General features: G+C 37.7%; 1 protein-coding gene across 1 annotated transcript in view; it reads right to left on the bottom strand.

Annotated features, from left to right (window-relative positions):
• Positions 1-22,372, bottom strand: part of PLG (plasminogen) — a 131,910-nt gene that overhangs the window by 19,258 nt on the left and 90,280 nt on the right. Inside the window, exons 10-16 of the mRNA XM_063443337.1 lie at positions 20,711-20,876; positions 16,145-16,311; positions 14,879-15,027; positions 12,654-12,750; positions 5,417-5,537; positions 1,121-1,195; positions 157-297 (exon numbers count right to left, since the gene is read on the bottom strand). Of these exons, the coding sequence (XP_063299407.1) occupies positions 157-297; positions 1,121-1,195; positions 5,417-5,537; positions 12,654-12,750; positions 14,879-15,027; positions 16,145-16,311; positions 20,711-20,876 (916 nt within the window). The remainder of the gene's footprint in view (positions 1-156; positions 298-1,120; positions 1,196-5,416; positions 5,538-12,653; positions 12,751-14,878; positions 15,028-16,144; positions 16,312-20,710; positions 20,877-22,372) is intronic.

Raw genomic sequence — 22,372 nt, forward strand, 5'->3', positions numbered from 1 at the left:
CATGGAGTGTTCTCTTTCTGTGTGGTGAGAGTGGGTTATGAAAAAAGATGAAGGGTGGTCACCTATTGTTTTGAACACCATATTTATTGGTGTATTTTTACAAAGAAATAATGATTAATTTGTCATAAAACTGTATATTCTGTATTAGCAATATACCTGCTTAGTTTCATTAAGGCAATATCTGAATCACCACGTGGCTTGATTAACTTCTCAACATCTCTGATTTGTTTGGATGGCTCATTTCCAGTTTCTTTATGTATTCCAAGGTATATCCTATATGAAGCCGGCCTGTTTGATCTGTAAAATAAACAAATATTTTAGATCTACCTTTGAAAGACATAAATTGTTATAGAACTATCCACCTTGGTAGAAGCAATTACATTTTGCACATGAAGAATATTTGGTTTATCCGAATCATTCATTTAAACTCTATTTTTTTTTTTTTTCACTTTAGTCCCTCTGGGTCATTCAAATTGCATTTCTTTTTCTTTAATTAAAATAAATCAGCCAAAGCTATTAAAAAAAAGAAAGAAGTGATGACACATCCCATTCATGAAGTGTGTGATACTGTGACCCTTCCTGATCTATCAATCCATTATTGGATGTATGTTAAAAATCAGACTGGGTAGACAATCACAGAAGAGACGTATTTAGTGCGCCTCTTACACCACACACCATATGCTACATGTAAAGGGGTTGTTAGTTATTTTAGAGGGAAGCAGTAATTAACTATTATTCTCCCTTTAGTAAATAAACCTATACAGTCTCTTGCAGTGTCTCATTTGGCACATATATTTTTCATAGCACTGCCCATAGTGTAGTGTGAAATGTGGCTAATTGATTGTCAGGAGGATTAGAATTAAAATCCGTTTTTGTACATTAAATCGAAAACTGGTTTGAGATATCAATGTGTAGCCTTAATGAGTGCAAAAATCAACCCCCAAAATAAAAAAAAATATATCAAATTAGATGTTGCTAACAGAACAAAATGTAATTTCATACATAAAACCAGTGATTATTTGTGGCTATAAATGTTTGTTTTTATTAAACACATTATTCTTTTTATATGCTGTCAGAGACTCAATATTGCATATTGTAATTTTAATTCAGAAAAAAATACCTTTCCAAGCAGTGTGCCGCTGTGAGAACCCATTGTGGATTAATTAGAGTTCCTCCACAAAAGTGCATTCCAAAGCTGAAAATTAATACAGACTGATCATTTACTTGTAAAAGTTGCAGTATGTCTTTCTAGATCAATCATTTCCTGTTTTTTTTTTTTTTTTTTTTTACAAATCATGGTATATATACACACTTTTCTTTGGGCCCCAGTATTGCACTACATGCGGATTCTTTTTTTCACATACCGACCTACGCTGCTGAGTGTGCTGTGACACCGATATATGCTTGGGTGGGGATTGTTCCACCACATCTTGTTACCATGAGCAACAGGTGAAAGCTTCTTGTTTGCACATTATTTACTGCACTATTGGAGTTTCCCATTTTTTGCTGTTACATATGACAGTGCATTATTACTGGAACTACTAGAGATACTCATATGGAATATACATACATAAGTGAGAATTATACTTCTATAAGGAGTGGGCATGCATGCACCATGTTATAGGTCACCCACCCTTTTTGAGAAAACTACACTTTTTGAGTTTTTTTTGTTTTGTTTTTTTTCCTCTTTATTGCATGTGCCTATTGAGGAACAGCCAAACTATAAAAGTACCAAGTTCATTTAATGAAAACTTGGACTTTATTATCTTGCTCACCCTGTAAGATATCCCCACAAGTATGACATTTTCCTTTAGATGGTATGTTATGTTTTGCCCAATATTACTTTACCCAGAAAATGGAAACTACCTTAGGACTGTGTGTTGTCAAAAAAAAAGAGAATTTTACAAACTGAAAATAGTTCATATCAAAATAGCAAAGTTATATCTTATGTCTTTTCATTTCTATAGTCTACATACAATGCCATACTAATAACACAATAATAATACAATATGTGCTGATGTAACTTGTAACTTGACTGAAGAGTATAGGAAATCGGGTTTACAAATTCAATTCATGCTACGTTAAACTATTACTATTATATATGGAGAATGGCCTGGCTATACTTGACCACATAGACTTTGTTGGCATTGAGTTTTAAGAGACATGTTCAGCATGCAAAGCAGATATAAATGCATAGTATGATAATGATTATTTTGCCTCTTTAAATGTTCTTTTTACCACTTTTCTTGAGTGTTCAGTACGACATTAGGAAACAGTCCAGTAGAAAGATAAGATTCAGAAACAGGTACCGTAAGTATTTAAAGTAATCTATATATTTAAATTATATTGAATTAATAGTGGCTCAACCTAATTAACTGTATAACATCTCTGTTATGTGGTTACTATACCTCCACTTGCTATTCTGATCTTAAATATCTGTTATTAAAATGTATGCAATTTTAATTACCATATGATGCCTAAGCATTAAGCATATTTCTGCTTTAATATAACCTGATCAAAACAACTGCCCTTCTTTGATTTGTCTTCATAAGTAGGACAACCTGCAGTGTGGCTTTCCAAAGAATATTTTTATGTTATGTTATATGTTAAATGAACACTATAGTCACCTAAATTACTTTAGCTAAATAAAGCGGTTTTAGTGTATAGATCATTCCCCTGCAATTTCACTGCTCAATTCACTGTCATTTAGGAGTTAAATCACTTTGTTTCTGTTTATGCAGCCCTAGCCACACCTCCCCTGGCTATGATTGACAGAGCCTGCATGAAAAAAAAACTGGTTTCCCTTTCAAACAGATGTAATTTACCTTAACCCCTTAACGACCGCTGACGGTTCAGGACCGTCAGCGGTAAAACGTGCGTTTGGACCGCTGACGGTCCTGAACCGTCATAACGATTTTGGGCTACTTACCTGATCGCCGTCGGTCCCACGGCGGCGATCAGTGCTCCACCCGGTCCAGGGGGGTTGCCTGTCTGCCCAGGCAGTCCCCCTTCGGCAGATCAGGACCCCACGGCCATGTGATCACTCGATCACATGACCGCAATAGGTGTCCATGTGTCTGCCTGCAGGGGGACTGTCTGTGCTGACAGGCAGTCTCCCTGCAAGTGAAAAATCCAAAATAAAGTGTAAAAAAAAAAATCTGTGTAAAAAAAAAAAAATAATATGTGTATATATATGCTATATATACATGTATTATATCTATATATACCTATATATAATATATGTATATATATCATATATATAATGTCACACTAAGTGTATTTTTATATTTATATATACGTATATAATTATAAAAATACACTTATATTTAAATTACACACGAATATATACAATATATATAATAACTATATATATGGTATATATATATTATTATAAAATACAAATAATATGTTAATAAAAATAAATAACAAAAAATAAAAATAATTTTTAATAATTAAAAAAAAATTATATATATATATTCAGTTTTATTCTAACAGTATTTTGATATTGATATATATATATTTATATCAAAATATACTTAGAATGTAATGATATATATATCTATGTATAAATAAATAAATAAAAATAATACGAAATATACATATGTCCACATACATAATTACATAAATAATTTCATAAATATACACGTAGACGTCAAATATATAAATATGTATATATATTAAAATTCTACGTGCATATTTATGTAATATTTTTACCTAATTAAGTAATTTTAATGATTGCAATTTGAGGGACCTGCCTGCCAACCCAGGCCAAAAGTCCAGATAATTTAATTTGCTAGCACTGTGTTTAACCCTGTAACTTTCTATGACACCCTAAATCCTGTACATGGGGGTACTGTTTTACTCGGGAGACTTCGCTGAACACAAATATTAGTGTTTCAAAACAGTAAAACATATCACAGCGATGATATTGTCAGTGAAAGTGAAGTTTTTTGCATTTTTCACACACAAACAGCTCTTTCACTGAGGATATTATTGCTGTGATATATTTTACTGTTCTGATACACTAATATTTGTGTTCAGCGAAGTCTCCTGAGTATAACAGTACCCCACATGTAGAGGTTTTATAGTGTTTGTGAAAGTTACAGGGTCAAATATAAGGCTTGATTTTACTTTTTTTTTTTTTATTGAAATTTGTCAGATTGGTTAGGTTGCCTTTGAGAGCGTATGGTAGCCAAGGAATGAGAATTAGCCCCATGATGGCATACCATTTGCGAAAGAAGACAACCCAAGGTATTGCAAATGGGGTATGTTCAGCTTTTTTTAGTAGCCACTTAGTCACAAACACCGGCCAAAGTTAGCGTTTTTTGCATTTTTAACACACAAACAAATATAAATGCTAACTTTGGCCAGTGTTTGTGACTAGGTGGCTACTAAAAAAAACTGGACATACCCCATTTTGAATACCCTGGGTTGTCTACTTTAAAAAATATGTACATGTTAGGTGTGTTTCGGGGATTTATGACAGATAACGGTGTAACAATGTCACTATTGATACATTTAAAATATATATATATTGAAACAGCAATTTCCTACTTGTATTTATAGGCCTATAACTTGCAAAAAAAAAGCAATAAAGCATGTAAACACTGGGTGTTTTTAAACTCGGGACAAAATTTTGAATCTATTTAGCAGTTTTTTTCATTAGCTTTTGTAGATAAGTAAAAGATTTTTCAAGTAAAAGTCCAAAAACATGTTTTTTTTTTTATTTTTCACCATATTTTATTATTTTTTTTAAATACAATATATGACATAATATATATACTGGTATGTAAAGAAAGCCCTTCTTGTCGTGAAAAAAACAGTATATAACTTGTATGGGAACCGTAAATGAGAGAGCGGAAAATTACAGCTAAACACAAACACCACAAAAGTGTTAAAACTGCTCTGGTCCTTAACGTACAAACATCGCAAAAACAGGCCGGTCCTGAAGGGGTTAAATAATTGTATCTCAATCTCTAAATTGAACTTTAATCACATACAGGAGGCACTTGCAGGGACTAGCAAGCTATTAACATAGCAGGGGATAAGAAAATCTTAATTAAACAGAACTTGCAATAAAGAAAGCCTAAATAGGGCTCTCTTTACAGGAAGTGTTTATGGCAGGCTGCGCAAGTCACATGCAGGGAGGTGTGACTAGGGTTCATAAACAAAGGGATTTAACTCCTAAATGGCAGAGGATTGAGCATTGAGGATGCAGGTGCATGTTCTATACACCAAAACTGCTTCATTAAACTAAAGTTGTTCAGGTTACTATAGTGTCCCTTTAATGTCTGTAACATTATACAAGTTATTGTAAATGTTTCCATTTAATGTTATTGAGTTACAGTACTCTTTGCACTTGCTATCTGTTTCAGCCTACCAACTAATCAATTGGATAAATAACTGCCATAATTACTTTGTTCGAATGCTGATTTGCCAGGGCCAAGAATGAGGATTTGCTTCACACCCTCCAACGATTCTCCCAAAACACTTTCTTTGTGTTTTCTTTGGTTTGCCACATTCAATCTCACTAGAGGCTGAAGGAGAGAAAATGTATAAATATACAGTAAATTTGTATTAAAGAATACAATACATTTCTAAATGTTATTTTCTGGAGAAAAAATTACTTAAAAATGTACACGCACAGATCGGAAAACTAACAGAATTAATTGGAACTATTGTGAACAAGCATATTTTTAAATGTGCCATTGGACCCAAGTAATGAAGGTTTTTCTACTTCGGGCAAGATGTGGTCCTGACTTGTACATGAATTGGCACGTAACATTCCTACATGCATTACATGCTGTTCTAGCAATAGAGCACACCACTTGTGCTGAACTGTAGACAAAGGGCATTGATACATTTGCAAAAAATACCTAATTCAAAATTGAGAATCGAGTTCAAAGTGTTTAAATAACATGAGCAGGTGATGAGGGATTTACATTTTTTTCTCAAGAGGAAGAGGATGCCAAAAATCTGAATGTGCCAATTCCCTTAAAATAAATATTCAAAATTTATTAAACCCTTAGAACTCTTTCTTTTTCTTATAAACATGTTTGTCAGTCCTCAAGGTCACCTCCGCTCCATTAGAAGAAAGTCTTCCTCTACCTGATGTTTTCTGACACCATTCTGGCGACACCGTCCTATCACAACTACAGTTTACAGTTTTAAAGAAGTGATTGAAAAGCCACACTTTATAGAGACCCAGTGTGCTCCTCTTTTGACATCTAATGAAACAGACATAGTGAGGATAAAAAAGTTATTGGAGGCACACCCAGAACATGCATTTTGCAGGAATGGTGTTGCCATAAAAATACAGTTTTACATTTTATAAGGCTACTTAAAAACACTGATATCAGAAAACATATATGGGGATTCAGTGCCAATATATGGCTATATTGAGGTATGCCCACCACTACTTCGCTTTACCCAAATATCGATGAGTCCTACACTAATTCCAATGTTGTAGACAAATTAAATAGTGCTAGTTCTAAACAAGCTAATGTGTATGTTTAAAATTTTTGTGCTCTCTGAAAATTTTCAGATAGCTTCTTGCTTATCTCTGCTGTGGGCACTATAATCTGACCACCTGGTACTATGAGCCAATGCTGGCTCCTGAATAGAGAGGCCAATAACATGCCTTCACTCATCTGCTGCCCAAATGGCAACTCAATGGGAGGCTACTGAAATTCCTTCGTAAAGGAGACTAGGCATGTGCAGAGCCAGCGCTACCCATAAGTGAATAAGGCATTTGACTGGGGTATCGACCTTCTAGGGGTGCCCAACTGGCCCACTGGAAAAATTCCTGGTAGGACATTCCTGACTGAGGTGCACTGGGCAAGCGGCTTAGCTACCTCTTAGCAATGTATTTCCTTTTCTGGGCTCCCTCTTTCTCGATGCTGCTGTCAATTATCTTCTGGGGGAGCACGGTTTACTGCAGGCAGGAGATGCTTGGACGTGGCATCCCATCTGGCCATGCCCGGTGAACACCAGAAGCCTTGCAATGGGAGCAGTAAGCCGCATGTACTCACAATGCACTAGATATGTGCAGGCCCAGCACTACCCTTAAAGGGACAATGTAGGCACCCAGACCACTTCAGCTCATAGAGGTGGTTTGAGTGCATTGCCCCATGTCCCTTAACCCTACCATGGTAATTATTGCAGTTCCTGAGAAACTGCAATAATTACCTCTGATGGTTAACTCCTCCTCTAGTGGCTGTCTACAAGACATCCACTAGAGGAACTTCCGGAATCAAAACAGACCTTTGGTCTGTTATCTGACGCTGGACTTTCTCACACTCTGCATGAGGACCTCCAGCGCCAGATCTTTCCCCATAGGAAAGCATTGAATAATGCTTTCCTATAGGGAAATCCTAATGTGTGCGTGGCCATTAGGATGACGTCGACAGGGAAGGAGCGTAGGCGGAGCCTGACCCAGCGATGAGGGGCATCGGCGCTGGATTCAAGTAAGCGAGGGAGGTAGGGCACTGCAGGAGCCTAAAGTGTCAGGAAAACTGCTTTGTTTTCCTGGCACTATAGAATCCCTTTAAGCAAATAAGGCTTTTGCCTGGGTGCTAGGTGGGATGTATGCATTGGTAAGTGTGTGTAGTTGATTGTATGTATTATACAGTGTGTGTTTATGAATGCATGTACACAGGGCCGCCATCAGGGGGTGACAACCACACACTTAGGGCCACCCGATGGGCCCTATATCTTCAGGGGCCCGGTCAGCGCTGTGGCCGTTGTATAGCGCGACCGGGCCCCTTTAAAAAAAAAAAAAAAAGCAGCCGCAAATGCTGCTGGGAGGAAGTGGTCAGTTCCTCCCAGCACACTCCACGCGGGAGGAGCGTGCGCCAGTGAAGAGGGAGAGCCAGGCAGTGAAGAGGCAGCCGCGCCGACTCCCATGATCCTCAGCCACCCTCCTGCAAAGAAAAGGTAAGAGACAGGAGGGAGAATGGAAAATGAGCTATGTCTGTCTGTATGTATGTCTGTGTATGTATGCATGTATGTCTGTCTGTATATATGTATGTCTATGTATGTATGTCTGTCTGTCTATGTATGTCTGTCTGTCTGTGTGCATGCATGTCTGTCTGTCTGTATGCATGTATGTCTGTCTGTATGCATGCATGTCTGTGTGTATGTATGTATGTATGTATGTCTGTGTGTATGTCTGTCTGACTGTATGCATGTATGTCAGTCTGAATGTATGTATGTATGTCTGTATGCCATTATGAATGTATGTCTGTATGCCATTATGAATGCATGTATGTGTGTATGGATGTCAGTGTCTGTATGTCTGTCAGTATGTCTGCATGTATGAATGTATGTGTGTGTGTATGTATGTATGGTGGTGTCTGTATGTATGTGTGCATGTGTGTCTGTATGTATGTTAGTATGTGTCTGTCTGTCACTATGTATGCATGTGTGTATGTCCCAGTATGTGTGTGTCAGTATGTATACCTGTATGCGTGTATGTCTGTTTCAGTATGTGTGTCTGTTAGTATGTATCTGTGTCCTTTTGTATCAGTGTGTGTTTGTGTCTGTGTGTGTATTCCTGTGGGCTGTATTTGGAGGCGGACCCAGTGCAGTGGCGGATTCGGGGGGGGAGGAGGGGGGGCAACGGGGCAATTGTCCCCTCCTCCACCCCCCAAGAAAACCGACGGTCTCCCTCTCCCCTGCCAGCACATGCAGGTGCTAGCCCTGCAATGTGCCTGCGGACCGGAGGGGAGATCAGAGATCTCTCTCCCCGGTCCGCAGGCACTATGCTGGCAACCGGCGGGGGAGGGAGAGAGGACCCGGGAGCTCAGCCTGCAGCTCCTCCGGGTCCTCCTCTTGCGAGCTTGATACTTTGCCGCGGTTACCACGGCAACGCTCCAAAACTCACGAGAGTGAACTCTAGCCCTGCAGCTACGGGCTAGAGTTCACTCTCCCCACTGGAACCACCAATGAATCCCACTGGGACCACCAGGGATCAAGAAATGTCCCCCCTCCTCCCAGTAAAGGTAAGAAGGGAGGGGGGGGACATAATTAATATTTATTTTAATTAAAAAAATGTAAACAAAAAAGCATATTATAAAAAAGCCCCCCATGCCTCATAACACACTCTCACACCCTACACACACATTGCCCCTCCCACACATGTACTGCCCCCCCATTCACACACACACTGCCCCCTCATACACACACACCCTGCCCCCTCATACACACACACTGCCCCCCATACACATACACTGCCCCTATACACACACACTGCCCCAGACACACACACACTGCCCCCCATACACACACACTGCCCCCCCCATACACACACACTGCCCCCATACACACATTGCCCCCCCCATACACACATACATTGCAACTGTCACACACACATACTGACACACACATACACTGCCCCCCTAACACACACACTGCACCCCTGACATACACTGCAACCTTCACACACTGTCCCCCTCACACACACACACACACACACACTGCACCCCTCACACATTGCACCACTCACACACACCACTGCTCCTATGCCCTATGACAGCCCCATTTCCCAGCAGACCTCAGGTAAGTTGTCAAACTGTTCTTAAACGGTTTGTCTACTTACTCTGGGAGGGGGTCCTGGCACTATTGGCACCATAACCACTACACTGAACTGTAGTGGTTATTGTGTCTGGATTATTTAGTTAAATAATCTACAAGTGCCCCTCCCGAGATCAGGCTCTGGATCCGCCACTGACCCAGTGGGCATATTTGGAGGCGGGCCCCAGGGGGCCCAGACCCTGAGCTGAGTTAGGGGCCCCAAAATTTCTGGTGGTGGCCCTGCAAGTACAGGATGTGTGTGTTTATATGGGGCAGTGTGTCTCTTGCCTTCCCTAAATGTCTGCCCACTCTGTCTCTGTGTCTCTGTTACCTACATATCTTAACAGTCTCTGAATGTTTTCTTTCTGAACATGTCTTCCTGGCCCATCTGCATTCCCTTAATTGCTCTGCAGTCTTTTCCCTTCTCTAAATGTAAATCCCCCGACCTGTCTTTTTTTAAACAAGAACAAGCAAGTAGACACTTAGAAGTCTATTCACTAAACAGTGAATTGAAAAATATTTTAAAACGCTAGTCAAAATAGCAGTTTTGAGATACTGACTTTACAACTCATGTTTTAGGCTAAATGTTACAAGTCAACTCACTGCTTAATGAATAGACAGGGAAGAGAAAATTACAAAATAAACTGGCAGGGTTGTTCAGTAAATTGAGAATTGTTGGGAATTCAAAATAAATTTAAAATGTAAGGTCAAAGTAGCCAAACCTAAAAAAATGTTTTTGTTCTGCTATTTTGGCCTTAAATCAGAAATTCACCTTGAATTCTCAAGATAATCCTATACTTATAATGAGAGACAGCCTGGAGAGAATCAGTGCATGTGAGCAGAGAAACCGAAACATAGAGACTGCAAACCAAGGAAAAAAACAAACAGGAGAAGGGTGTTAACCCCTTAAGGACCAAACCTCTGGAATAAAAGGGAATCATGACATGTCACACATGTCATGTGTCCTTAAGGGGTTAAAAGCTGATTTGAGAGAAGCTGATGACACAAATTGCTAAGAGAGATGAATGAGCACCACGGAGGAAAGGTACAGCTGATCAGACCTAACTGGAAACCAAATGGCAAAATTTAGACCAAAATACATTATTTAGAAGAATTCTCCAACTAGGCTTCAGTCACAGTTCAACTGTTTTTTCTTAAACTTTGCAATTCAGTTTTTAGTTCACTGCAACTTGGAGTTTAGTAAATAAACCTCTTAGTGAATGTTGTTACATTTATGACGGGGTGGGAAAATGGATATTTGGCTAGGACAGCAGGAATCCTTGCACTGGCCCTTGGCATGTTCAAAACCTGATGGAATAGGACAGATTTAACAACTGTCCTGTTTTTTTTTTTTTACATTTCTTATTACTTTCAAGAAAGAGTCTAAGCACAGCCACCAATGAGAGGGGGATGGGTCATGGAGAACTGAACCGATTTCATAATTAAAGAGACAGATTTTTTTTTCATTTTATTTAGGCACACATAGGCAATGGCTACAATCTGCGAATTTACTTTTAACCCATATTTTTTTGTAGATTATCTCCCTTCCCACGTAAAAACTGGTAGGGTGTCTAAAGTGATTCTATCAACGAAGCTCCACTCAACCTGCCAATTAGTAAGTGATAATTGAAAGAAAATTATGGGCTTAATGATCTTTTGAAGCAAGAAAGAGAACAGCAGTGAAAAGGAGCTTCATACACAAGGAATAGTACATACTAATTGTAATGCCAAGGGTGCATGATTCATTGTTGCACAACAGAATATTGCCATGTAATGTAATTTGTGTAGTGCATATATGAATTGGCCACTTGGTTGCAAGGTCAGATGACAGAAGGGATAATGTAAATTGCATAGGAATGTGAAAGGAGGCAGATGGTTTACAACATGGATTGATCCATTGGTTAATCAATGGCTCAGTACGGTGTGAGAAGTCACACATAAGTGGCCAGGAAGTCTAGTTCCAATGTAAACTAACTGCCTGCAGCCATATGGCCTCTGCCTCTTAACTGATGAGTTAATTTCTTTGATATGTTAATGATAATTAGCCGTGTGTTCAAGTATCATATCCAAAAGAAAGAAACATTAATATTTACCCACAGAATAATAATTAAGCCTCATTTTTGTTATTTTTGGAATGTGACCAGCATGATCTTATAATCAATCCCAAACATGATTTGCGTAACTTAACCATAGGAGAAGGGATGGTGATGTCCGCTATATTGGGTCACAAGTAAGGAATGTAACATATCTATGGATTGGGAAAATGGTAACAAATTCATAGATGCAATTAGTATTTATGTGGCAAGTAAATAAGAGGAGATAGAACCAAATGTTTGTATTGAACACAAGGGGGTGGTCACTTATAGTTACTATAGGTACGCCTTATCTCCACCTCTGGGCAAGGCTTGGTAATCCACAGGGTATATATCCAATGATACTGAGATGTGTATTTGTACTTGCTTGGGGGCCAGAATCTAATTCTAAGTGAGTCACAGCCTTTCTTACCAGAGACCCCCTGGGCAGAAGTTTTACTTTGAAAACCTGAGTAAGTGATTAGGACCTATTTTATTGTATCTCTTTTGTTTTATCTGTTGTTATTGTAACTCATTTGATTGTCATCTATATTTTTGTATGCACTTTGACTAATTTTTGCTCATAATAAATGTTCCTTTATTAAGTTCTGCTTTTGTCTGGTTAAGAATCATGTTACCTGAAGAGACTAATTAATATTCAGCAATTACATAGATATTGTGCTAACTTATATTTGGTGTTTTTTTTATTTTTATTAGGTTATCTTGGGGACCAAGGCACCCCATTTATAAATTGTCTTGGTGGTAGCAGCGTTAAAAAAGTAATATTTATATTATTGTGCTTAAGTGTGGGTGGTATTAAGGGGGATTTTATCATAATTTTATCATAATTTCCGGTCTAGTGCAGACAAATAGTGAACTTTAACCCTTTCACCACCACAACTACGTCACGCGCACTCTTGAAGTAGGGTGCATTTGTGACACTAATGATCTAATTTATTCATAACTAAAACCGATATTTGCAAATAATATAAGATGTCAAATAATTACCACAACGAGGTATGTCACAGTAATCCCATTTTAGGGGTCCAGGTGTTGTAATGAAGCACCATGGTCCATTGACATCTCCATCAGGATTTCTGCAGTACTGTGTGAAATAGAACAGTTACATCATTATAGATGGCCAAGATAAGAGTGCTTCAAAGTATTTGGCATGTACACTGATCAGCCACAACATTAAAAAAACCTGCGTAATGTTTTGTAGGTCCACCTAGTGCTGCCAAAACAGTTCTAATGCATCGAGGTATGAACACTACAAGACCTCTGAACATGTCCTGTGTTATCTGGTACCATACATTAACATAAAATCCTTTAAGTCCTGTAAGTTGCGTGGTGGAGCCTCCACGGATCACATTTGTTGTTCAAGCACATCTTACAAATGCTCAATTGGATTCAGATATTGGGGAATTTAGAGGCCAAGGAAACACCTTGATCTGGAGTTTAATACAGAAGAGATATTGGTTAAGATTATTAGGTTCTGTACCAAGTACTTCAGGTTGTTAAAGGTGGCGTTATCCCCACACGTCCAGTCACTCGAGTGACTTGTATCGAGACTCTTAGTGCATGTTCGTTGAGGTTAATGTTGTCGTGTTTGCAGCAGAGTACTTCTCTTAATTGCTAGACATTGTCATGTGAAATAATTTGACTGCTGCCTGGCTCATGTTTTCGTTATGTTGAAGAAAGGAAGATAGGAAAATGGAGCGATGAGGGAGGGATTCCCCACACCCCACCAAAGTGGAAGGCAGGATGGGCAGGCGTCCATTATTGGGCTATGAAGTCTTCCCACGGTTGCCATACCTTGTTAAAGGAGGACTCCGTGTTACGGATTTGGGCAGTTAATTTATCCATCAAATAATTGTCTTTTATTTTTTTGAATAACTTTATCCTATGTGGGTACTGGGGTCTTAAGCCATGACTGCACTGCAGAGCGACTTGCCGTCAGGGTAATTTTTTTTGTGGAGTATCTGTTACCGAGAGGTGAGGCCCTCGGTGGGTTTGGATAATAGGAATGACCATGATTCCAGGTCCACCTGTCTGTTCAGTACCTCTTTTATGAGACAGCCCACCCAGAACCGAGCAATTTGAGGGCAAGTCCACTACATGTGCAGAAACATTCCTTTATCTCCACACTCCCTCCAGCATTCGTCCGTGGAGGTTTTCCCCATTCTGTGCAACTTCACAGAAGTGGTATACCACCTCATCAACATATTGTAGGATTGTTACTGCAGAGTTACACAGATGGAGCTTTTTGCAGCAGCCTCCCATATGTCTACCCAGTCTTCCCCTTCTAATTTCTGTTCTAAGTCAGCCTCCCTGTGATCTATGTATCTAAGTGTTTGGTCATTTCTGTCTGGGGCACTGAGTTGGTGTACATTGCTGTGATAAGTCCTTTTTGTGCTATTTCTATAACACAGAAACGTTCAAAGAACGTCATTTTGGATTTTGCTGCTGCCATCACACTGCGGTCCCTGGCAAAATCCCTGAGCTGAATATAACTAAAATAATCCCTAGTGGTCAGAGATGAGTTGTTGTCCGTGTACATTTGATAGTATCGTTGCACCCCTGTGGTCTCTATTCCTCTGTCTTTACTCTTCTTATTGAACACCAGTGACTTTCCAGTAGCCAACTAGACACTCCAGATTATGTGGACTTCAAGCCCTCTGATGATTTGCCATGGATGCAAGAACATTATCAGAGATGTAGTCAACAAAATCTGGAGTGCCAAAGATTGCCAACTTCTGCTCTAGACCAAAGAGCCTGCCACACTCAGTACTCATGTGTATTTATAAAAAAAATAAAATCTTAATTATTATGGACAAATTATACTAAAATCTACTTTACCGAATAATAGTTATAATTATAAATTGTTATATGATATAGTAATAATTGACAGAGAATTATGATTATTTATGGATGGTCTTTTCAGAACAATTTCAAAAGAACTTTTAATCTTGGTACTGACTTTCACTCATGGCAGACTTTTGGTTGGTAATAATTGCACAAATTTTATATAGTAGAAATATTTTGAGTGCTCAGACCCCTCTTTCATGTGGTTGACCTATCTCCACATTGAGTTGCATAATATAGTGATAGATAAGATTATGTGTCTAAAAAAATATTTACAACTTATTTAATTATTGAGAGACTGCAGCAAGCTGGAAATATTGCACTGTTGGGCATAATCCAATTCAAATAAACATAAGTAAATATTTTACATTTTTATCCAAGCCAGACTGAGGATGTGTTGTTGGTGTGATACTTGAATGTTCATGTGGTGAATGGGAACTCCATGCCTGGCATGTATGACCTTTAATAGTGGTAGATATGGTGCCACGGTAATCTTCACCTTTACCCGAAATGCAGTCTGGAAAACAAATTAAGCCGTTTTTTTTCCATTAAGAAATTTAAAGTATAAGAGTAGTCAAACTTCTTCAACCAAACCATACAAGCAAACAGCAAAATAAATCATATAACATGAAAAGTAAAGACTGTGTTAATATTGTGCTATAATATCATTACAAATTTAGGGCACATGTGATGTTCGTAATGTTTGTGGAAAAGATTAAAGCACAGATTTGAAATAACTTAATATTTTAAACATTTTTATTTAGCGTTAAGCATCAAGCTTTACAACTGTGAAGAGACAGGAGATTAGATAACATGGGTGCTTACAAAATCGGTTATGTTCCTATAGGATGAATATTTTTTTTTAGCTACAAATGATTTATCTGATGAACATTATGAAATATACATACACACATATATACATGCATATGCACAGAACAATGACTGCAATACATGTTTTAACAACAGGGCTGGGTTTACAACTCAAATGCCCATAGTCAGGGACTTTTCATGTGCCTCAAAACAGTAACAGTTGACTCAAAAAAGTTTGGGGTAGAATGTGAATGTTATAGTTTGTATGTAAATGTTGTGTGTGAATTTGTATACAGGATATGAGTACAAAACAAAGTATGAATTTTGTGTGTACAGTGTGCCTAATCCGGGAAGAGTCTGAATGTATTGTACTGTGTGTTTGGTGTAAGTAAAAAGTACAGGGTATGGGAGCATTATAAAGATAATTAATTTTGTGTGCAGAGTTTGAATGGTATCTGCAGAGTGCAAGTGCAAAAAGCAGGAGGTGACTGCAGGGTGTAGATATCCATAGGAATTGACACTCCAGCTGAGGAGTGATTAGATGCAAACTTGTGAATATCCACCAGATTTGGTGCTCAGGTTAATTAGCAATGATAGCTTAAAGTAAAATATGCCCACATAAACTCTTTTGTAGTTCGAAGGTTCCTTGCAGAGAGACGCCTATAGACAGTTGCCTTCTCTATCTTCTGATAATCCCAGCCCTGGTCTTCTGCAGGAGATGGAGTTTGAGAGGATGAGGTGGGCAGCATTTATTTCTTGACCAGGCAGTGTGTCTACATAACAATTCTACGTGATACTGTTAACTGGTATGTTTTGTTGTTTACCTTGGGTAATAGGTGCCTGTGTTACTTGACCAGGCTTTTGTACAGTTTGTGTCACTTCATTGCATTTTTTCAAATTGCAGAATTCCCATCTCACACTAGGATCTGTGGTAAAACACCACGGACCTTTATCATTATCTGGATTCCTGCAGTAATTTTTCTCAAGTCCCCTAATAGTGACAAAAAAAAAAAGATTACCCTTGTTTCAGATACAAATATAGACTGGCATTTCAAAAATAATAACAGCATTATATTGAAAAATAATAACAGCAATTTAAAAATGTTCTGAGCACACTTTCCATATCAATAACTTGGAATGTTACCAGGTCAGTCTTTCAATGTATAGTGTAAGAACTTCCTCAATAGATATGGACCTATTCTAGGAAGGTAGGTAAGTAGACATAAGTAGACAACAAGGCAGAGTCTTAAGTACTAAGAGTTGTTAGTTGATAATATAATATAAAACCTCCAATGAGGTGGGATAATGAAAAGCTTAAAGATGAGCATAGTCAAAAAACAAGCCAGAGTCTGTAAACCAATAATACACATATAAATAAGGCTAGGCAGAGTCAGAGATGCCAAATAAAAAGTTGTACAAGTAAACAAAACTAGGAAATAACTATAGTAATAAGCATTCTTATAGATTACAAACAATTGTGTGTGTGTGGGGGGGGGGTCATAGCAATATACAAAATGGAGATAGGACAGAAAGGAGATGGGCTTTAGATCAGTATAAGGGGGTGGAGATGGGGGGAGGGGCAAGCTCAGAACAGAGAAGGTATGTAATGTTGATAAAAATTCACAAAAAGTACAAGTGACTTATGATATTAAATGTATGCTTACTAATGCAAGGAGCCTAAATAACAAAATGGGGGAACTAGAGGCAATAGCATACACTCAACAATATGACATAATAGGCATAACTGAAACATGGTGGGATGAGACACATGACTGGGCAGTTAACTTAAATGGGTACATGTTATTTAGGAAGGATAGGAAAAACAAGAAGGGTGGTGGGGTATGTTTGTATGTCAACGATGAGTTAAAGCCAAATCTTAAGCAAGTGGAATGTGATGAGGAAAATGTGGAAGCTTTATGGGTAAATATCTGCTTGGGGCAAAAGAAGGAAAATCAACTATTGGTTGGCATATGTTATAAACCACCTAATGTTAATATTGATGAGGAACAACAGCTGTTTGAGCAAATTGAGAAAGCTTCAAATCTGGGTAACACTTTAATTATTGGAGATTTTCATCACCCGGACTTAAATTGGGACAGCGGGACTAGTAGCTCAGCAAAGGGAATTAAGTTTTTAAACTTGTTAAATGATACCTTCATGTCACAACTTGAACAAGCCCCAACTAGAAAGGACGCTTGTCTGGACCTGGTTTTAACAAACAACGTTGATCTTTTGACCAACATTCAAGTAGGTGAGCACTTGGGAAATAGTGGGAAACAAAAGCACACGGGGTATACTAAAACATAATTTTAAAAAGGCCAATTTCTATAAGTTAAGGGCAGCTTTACAATATATTGACTGGCATAAACTCTTTAGGATAAATGGAACATCTTCCAACAAATATTAGGAAGGTACATTTCTCAGTATGTACCATTAGGTAATAAATATAAAATAAACAAATTGAAACCAATGTGGCTTAATAGAGAAGTAAAACAAGAGATTATAAATAAGAAAAGGGCATTTAAAGCATTTAAATCGGACAAATCAGATGCATCCTATAAAAGATATAAGGAAGACATTAATGTGTGCAAAAAGGCAATTAGATTTGCTAAACTTCAAAATGAAAAAATGATAGCCAAAGAGAGCAAAACCAACCCCAAAGCATTCTTTAAGTACATAAATTGAAAAAAAAATAAAAAAAATGAACGTGTAGGTACACTAAAAACTGAAATGGGGGTGTTAGTTGATTAAGACCAGGTAAAGGCAGGAATTTTAAATAACTATTTCTCCTCCGTATATATTAAGGAAGAACCCATGGCAATAGATGTGCAAATGATTGCTACTAGAAACTTGCAGAATAATTGTAATTGGTTAACTCAAGACAAGGTGCTGTAGCAACTAAATAAAGTTAATATAAACAAAGCCCCAGGGCCTGACGGTATCCATCCACAAGTACTTAAGGAACTAAGTGTAGAAATAAGTGAACCTCTGTTTTAATCTTTCAAGATTCTTTTCTTTCAGGAAGTGTTCTGGAGGATTGGAGGAAGGCAAATGTGGTTCCTATATTCAAAAAGGGTTCAAAATCCTTGCCTGGAAATTATAGACCTGTGAGCTTAACTTCTGTGGCTGGTAAAATATTTGAAAGGTTATTAAGGGATAATATTCAAGAATTCCTTGAGAAGAACATGGTTATCAGCAAAAAATCAGCATGGTTTTATGAAGCCCAGGTCATGTCAAACTAACTTGATTGCGTTCTATACGAAGTAAGTAGAACTATAGATCAGGGTGTTACAGTGGATGTGATCTATTTGGATTTTGCCAAGGCATTTGATACAGTTCCACACAATAGATTAGTGTTCAAACTCAAGGAAATCGGTCTAGATGAAAATGCTTGTTCTTGGGTAGAACATTGGCTTAAAAATAGAGTACAAAGAGTGGTCATTAATGGTAAATTTTCAAGCAGGACAGAGGTGGCAAGTGGTGTGTTCTGGGATCCCTTCTATTTAACATGCTTATAAATGATCTTGATAAAACCATTGGAAGTCATGTTTCAGTGTTTGCAGATGACACAAAACTCTGCAAAATAATACAATGTGAGAAAGATATTACTTTGCTGCAGAGGGATTGAGATGGACTGGGCACTCAAATGGAAGATGAAATTTAATGTTGAAAAATGAAAAGTTATGCACTTCGGCGTAAAGAATGCACAAGCAACGTATACTCTTAATGGAAGCGAATTAGGGATAACAACACACAAAAAGGACTTGGGAATTGTTATAGACAACACACTATGCAACAATGTGTAACAATGTCAATCAGCAGTGACTAAGGCCAGTAAGGTTTTGTCATGCATGAGGGCATTCATTCTCGGGATGAGAATATCATTTTGCCTCTTTATTGCTTTGCAATTTTGGGCACATGTTCTAAAGAAGGATATTATGGCACTAGAAAAAGTGCAGAGGTGGGCTACAAAATTAATAAAAGGAAGGGAACATATCAGCTATGAAGAAAGGTTAACAAATCTAAACCTATTTAGTTTAGAAAAACGTAGCCTGAGAGGGGATATGATAACATTATACAAATATATTCGGGGCCAACACAAACCATTGTGTGGAAATCTATTCATAAACCGGAAGAAATAAGATTTCAGTTAAGGCAAAGGAAATGTTTTTTTTACTGTAAGAATAATAGGAATATGGAATTCTCTGTCTGAAGAAGTGGTTTTATCAGAGTCCATACAGATGTTCCAACAGCTACTAGATGCATACTTGCAAAAACAGAATATTCAAGGATATAATCTTTCAATGTAGGGTAATAACTGCTTGATCCAAGGATAAATCTGACTGCCATTCTGGGGTCAAGAAGGAATTTTTTTCCTAGCGTGTTGCAAAATTGGAAGTGCTTCAAACTGGGTCTGCCCACTGAGCAATAACTAGTTTAGGTATATAGTGAGGGTGCTGGACTATCCAGGGAGTTATTCATTTTTTTCTTTGGTCAGCAACTTCTAGGAGACCTATACCATCTAAGACTCCCACAAGAATTCTGTGTCTCTGTTCTCTATGAGCTTCACTCTCCAGAGGAAAGCTCAGGTAAACACGTTACCAAAAATGGTTAATTATTTGTGTTTGATCAGTAAAAGTAGAACTGTGATTCTATAATTCTCCTGTGTGCGGGGTAACCTAAAACACCCGGGTTTAAAGTCTTGGTGGTGGCAGTAAAGTGTGTACTAGGGGCTTAGTGTAGAAGGGATTGCAGGGGTTAATTGAGTGGTTGCTGGGACTAGCAACAGGTAACCAGGGGTCTGGCGTCATTAACCCTGTCACTTCCACACTCTCCCCACTGTCTCGGCTGGGCCTATAGCCCACACTCGTGACAAACAGCAAAAAAACAAATGTGAGGACGGCTGAACTTGATGGATGCAAGTCTCTTTTCAGCTATGTAACTATGTAATTCTAAAAGAACAATGAATTGTAGAAGCTGAAACACTAGGAGACCTAAGTGTCTGTTCAGCAGTGCTCTTGTACATAAGATATGACCATTCACACAAAATGATGAACACAGAATACATTTCTTATATGAAAAGGCAGTATGAGGCATACTGTACGGGCAGAAGGGAGCAAGAGAAAATGAGTCAATACTCCTAACAATACAACAGCCACACAATCTGCAGGAGAGTGTCAGTTAAAGTAATTAATTAGAATGCACCACTAAATAAATAAAGAGAAACAGATAGAGTGGCAAGACTAAATGGGACTTCTTCCACATAAAAAGGGGTTATGAAACTAAAGACCCAGCAATAACTAAATACGAATCTACGAGTCACAACTAGAAAGTCCCTAATTGTGTAGAGAGCAAGTTAATAGTTTCCTTTCATTTAATTACTCTCTTACGCATTTGGATAATTTGCTGGTGTTTTTTCATGGTTATGAGGTATTGATGAACCCCAAGCCTGACATTTCTTTCCTGTGACAGTCAATGATGTTGTGCCACGATACGTGGAACCACTTCCGTCATAACATTCTAATCCTGGAGCAGGAGCAATTGGTACAGATGGACCTGAAGAACAAATAAAAAAATAAAATTGTGCCACAACAGTAACATTTATAAGAAGTGATGTTACATCATTAATTAAACCCAGTAATTGTTTAACTTAACCCCTTAAGGACACAGCTTCAGAAGCTTGTCTTACGCTTAATGACACAAGCAATTTTTGCATTTTCTTGCTGTTTGCGTTCAATTGCAATTTGCATTTCTCTCATTTATTGCACCGACACATATTATATACTGTTTTCTAAAGGATAGAAAGGGCTTTAATTTGATGTAACATATATATATATATTTATATATATATATATATATATATATACTTATTTATTATAAAAAAAAATACAGAAAAATGCAAACAAAATGAATTTTGTTTTCGTTTTTTTTACAGTTTTTGCAATAATAATGTGTGCATAATTAGTGCAGGTTAAGGAAAGTAATTAAAAATAAATTCATTTAGTTGTTCTGATTTACAGAATATATAATGTGTCTGGGATTTTCAGTTTTTATGGTAGTTACAGGTCACAAAGCACAAGTAGTAAAATAAACTTTTAATGTGGAGCGATTTTAGAATTTGGAGTAAATTTTTATTTATTTTTTTTAAAATTTTGGAACACAAACTTATAACAAAGAACTTCTCATGTGTATTTTGTAAAGTTGGTGTGTGCTATTCCTGAACAAAACTGTATTTTGTGTTCAGCTACATCTGCTGAGTACAACAATACCCTCATTGTATGTCTTTGGCACTATTTCGTGAAGCTACAGTGCCATATTGGAGACCTGTCCTTTTCAGTATTTACAGTAGAATTTTGAGAGACCGATTTAAGTGGCCTATGCTTCAATTTGGGGTATTATAGTAGTTTGACTGTTCAAAAAAAAAAAACACAAAGGCCTACCATTTGTAAAAGTAGACACTCCAGGGTATCTCATATGGTGCATATTATGCCTTAACATGCCCCCATTTTTTCACCAATATATGCCAAAGTATGTGGTAAAATGTAATTTTGGGCATTTTTTACATACGGACTACATTTTTGCTGGGCATTTTGTATATTTCATATGGGCCACTAAGTTCAAAACCCCCACATTATGCTCAGCTAAGTCTTCTGAGTAAAACAATATGTCCAATGTATGACCTAGACACTATTTTGTGAAGTTACAGTGCTGTAAAAGAGACATGACAAGTTCAGGTTTCTAAGTGTGAATTTTCATGGAGGGTTTTGATGCGTCCGTCTCCCACTTTGGAGCACTTGAGCAGGCTACATATTACAACTACACCATAAAGGCATACCATTTCTTAAAGAACACATACCAGGGTATTTCAAAAGGTATATTTTTGAACCTTAGCGTGGGATAATTTTTTCGCTAGCTTGTACCAAGTGTAGTGGTAATAAGCGTTTTTTTTGCCTTTTTGACACACAAAGTGAGTTTGTACAGTATATTTTGTAATCCTTATGTTTGGTACGACTGTATAATACTACATATGCTGCTCAGCTATGTCGTCTGAG

This window comes from Pelobates fuscus, chromosome 2, assembly GCF_036172605.1.
Source record: "Pelobates fuscus isolate aPelFus1 chromosome 2, aPelFus1.pri, whole genome shotgun sequence".
In the NCBI taxonomy this organism is placed as follows: domain Eukaryota; kingdom Metazoa; phylum Chordata; class Amphibia; order Anura; family Pelobatidae; genus Pelobates; species Pelobates fuscus.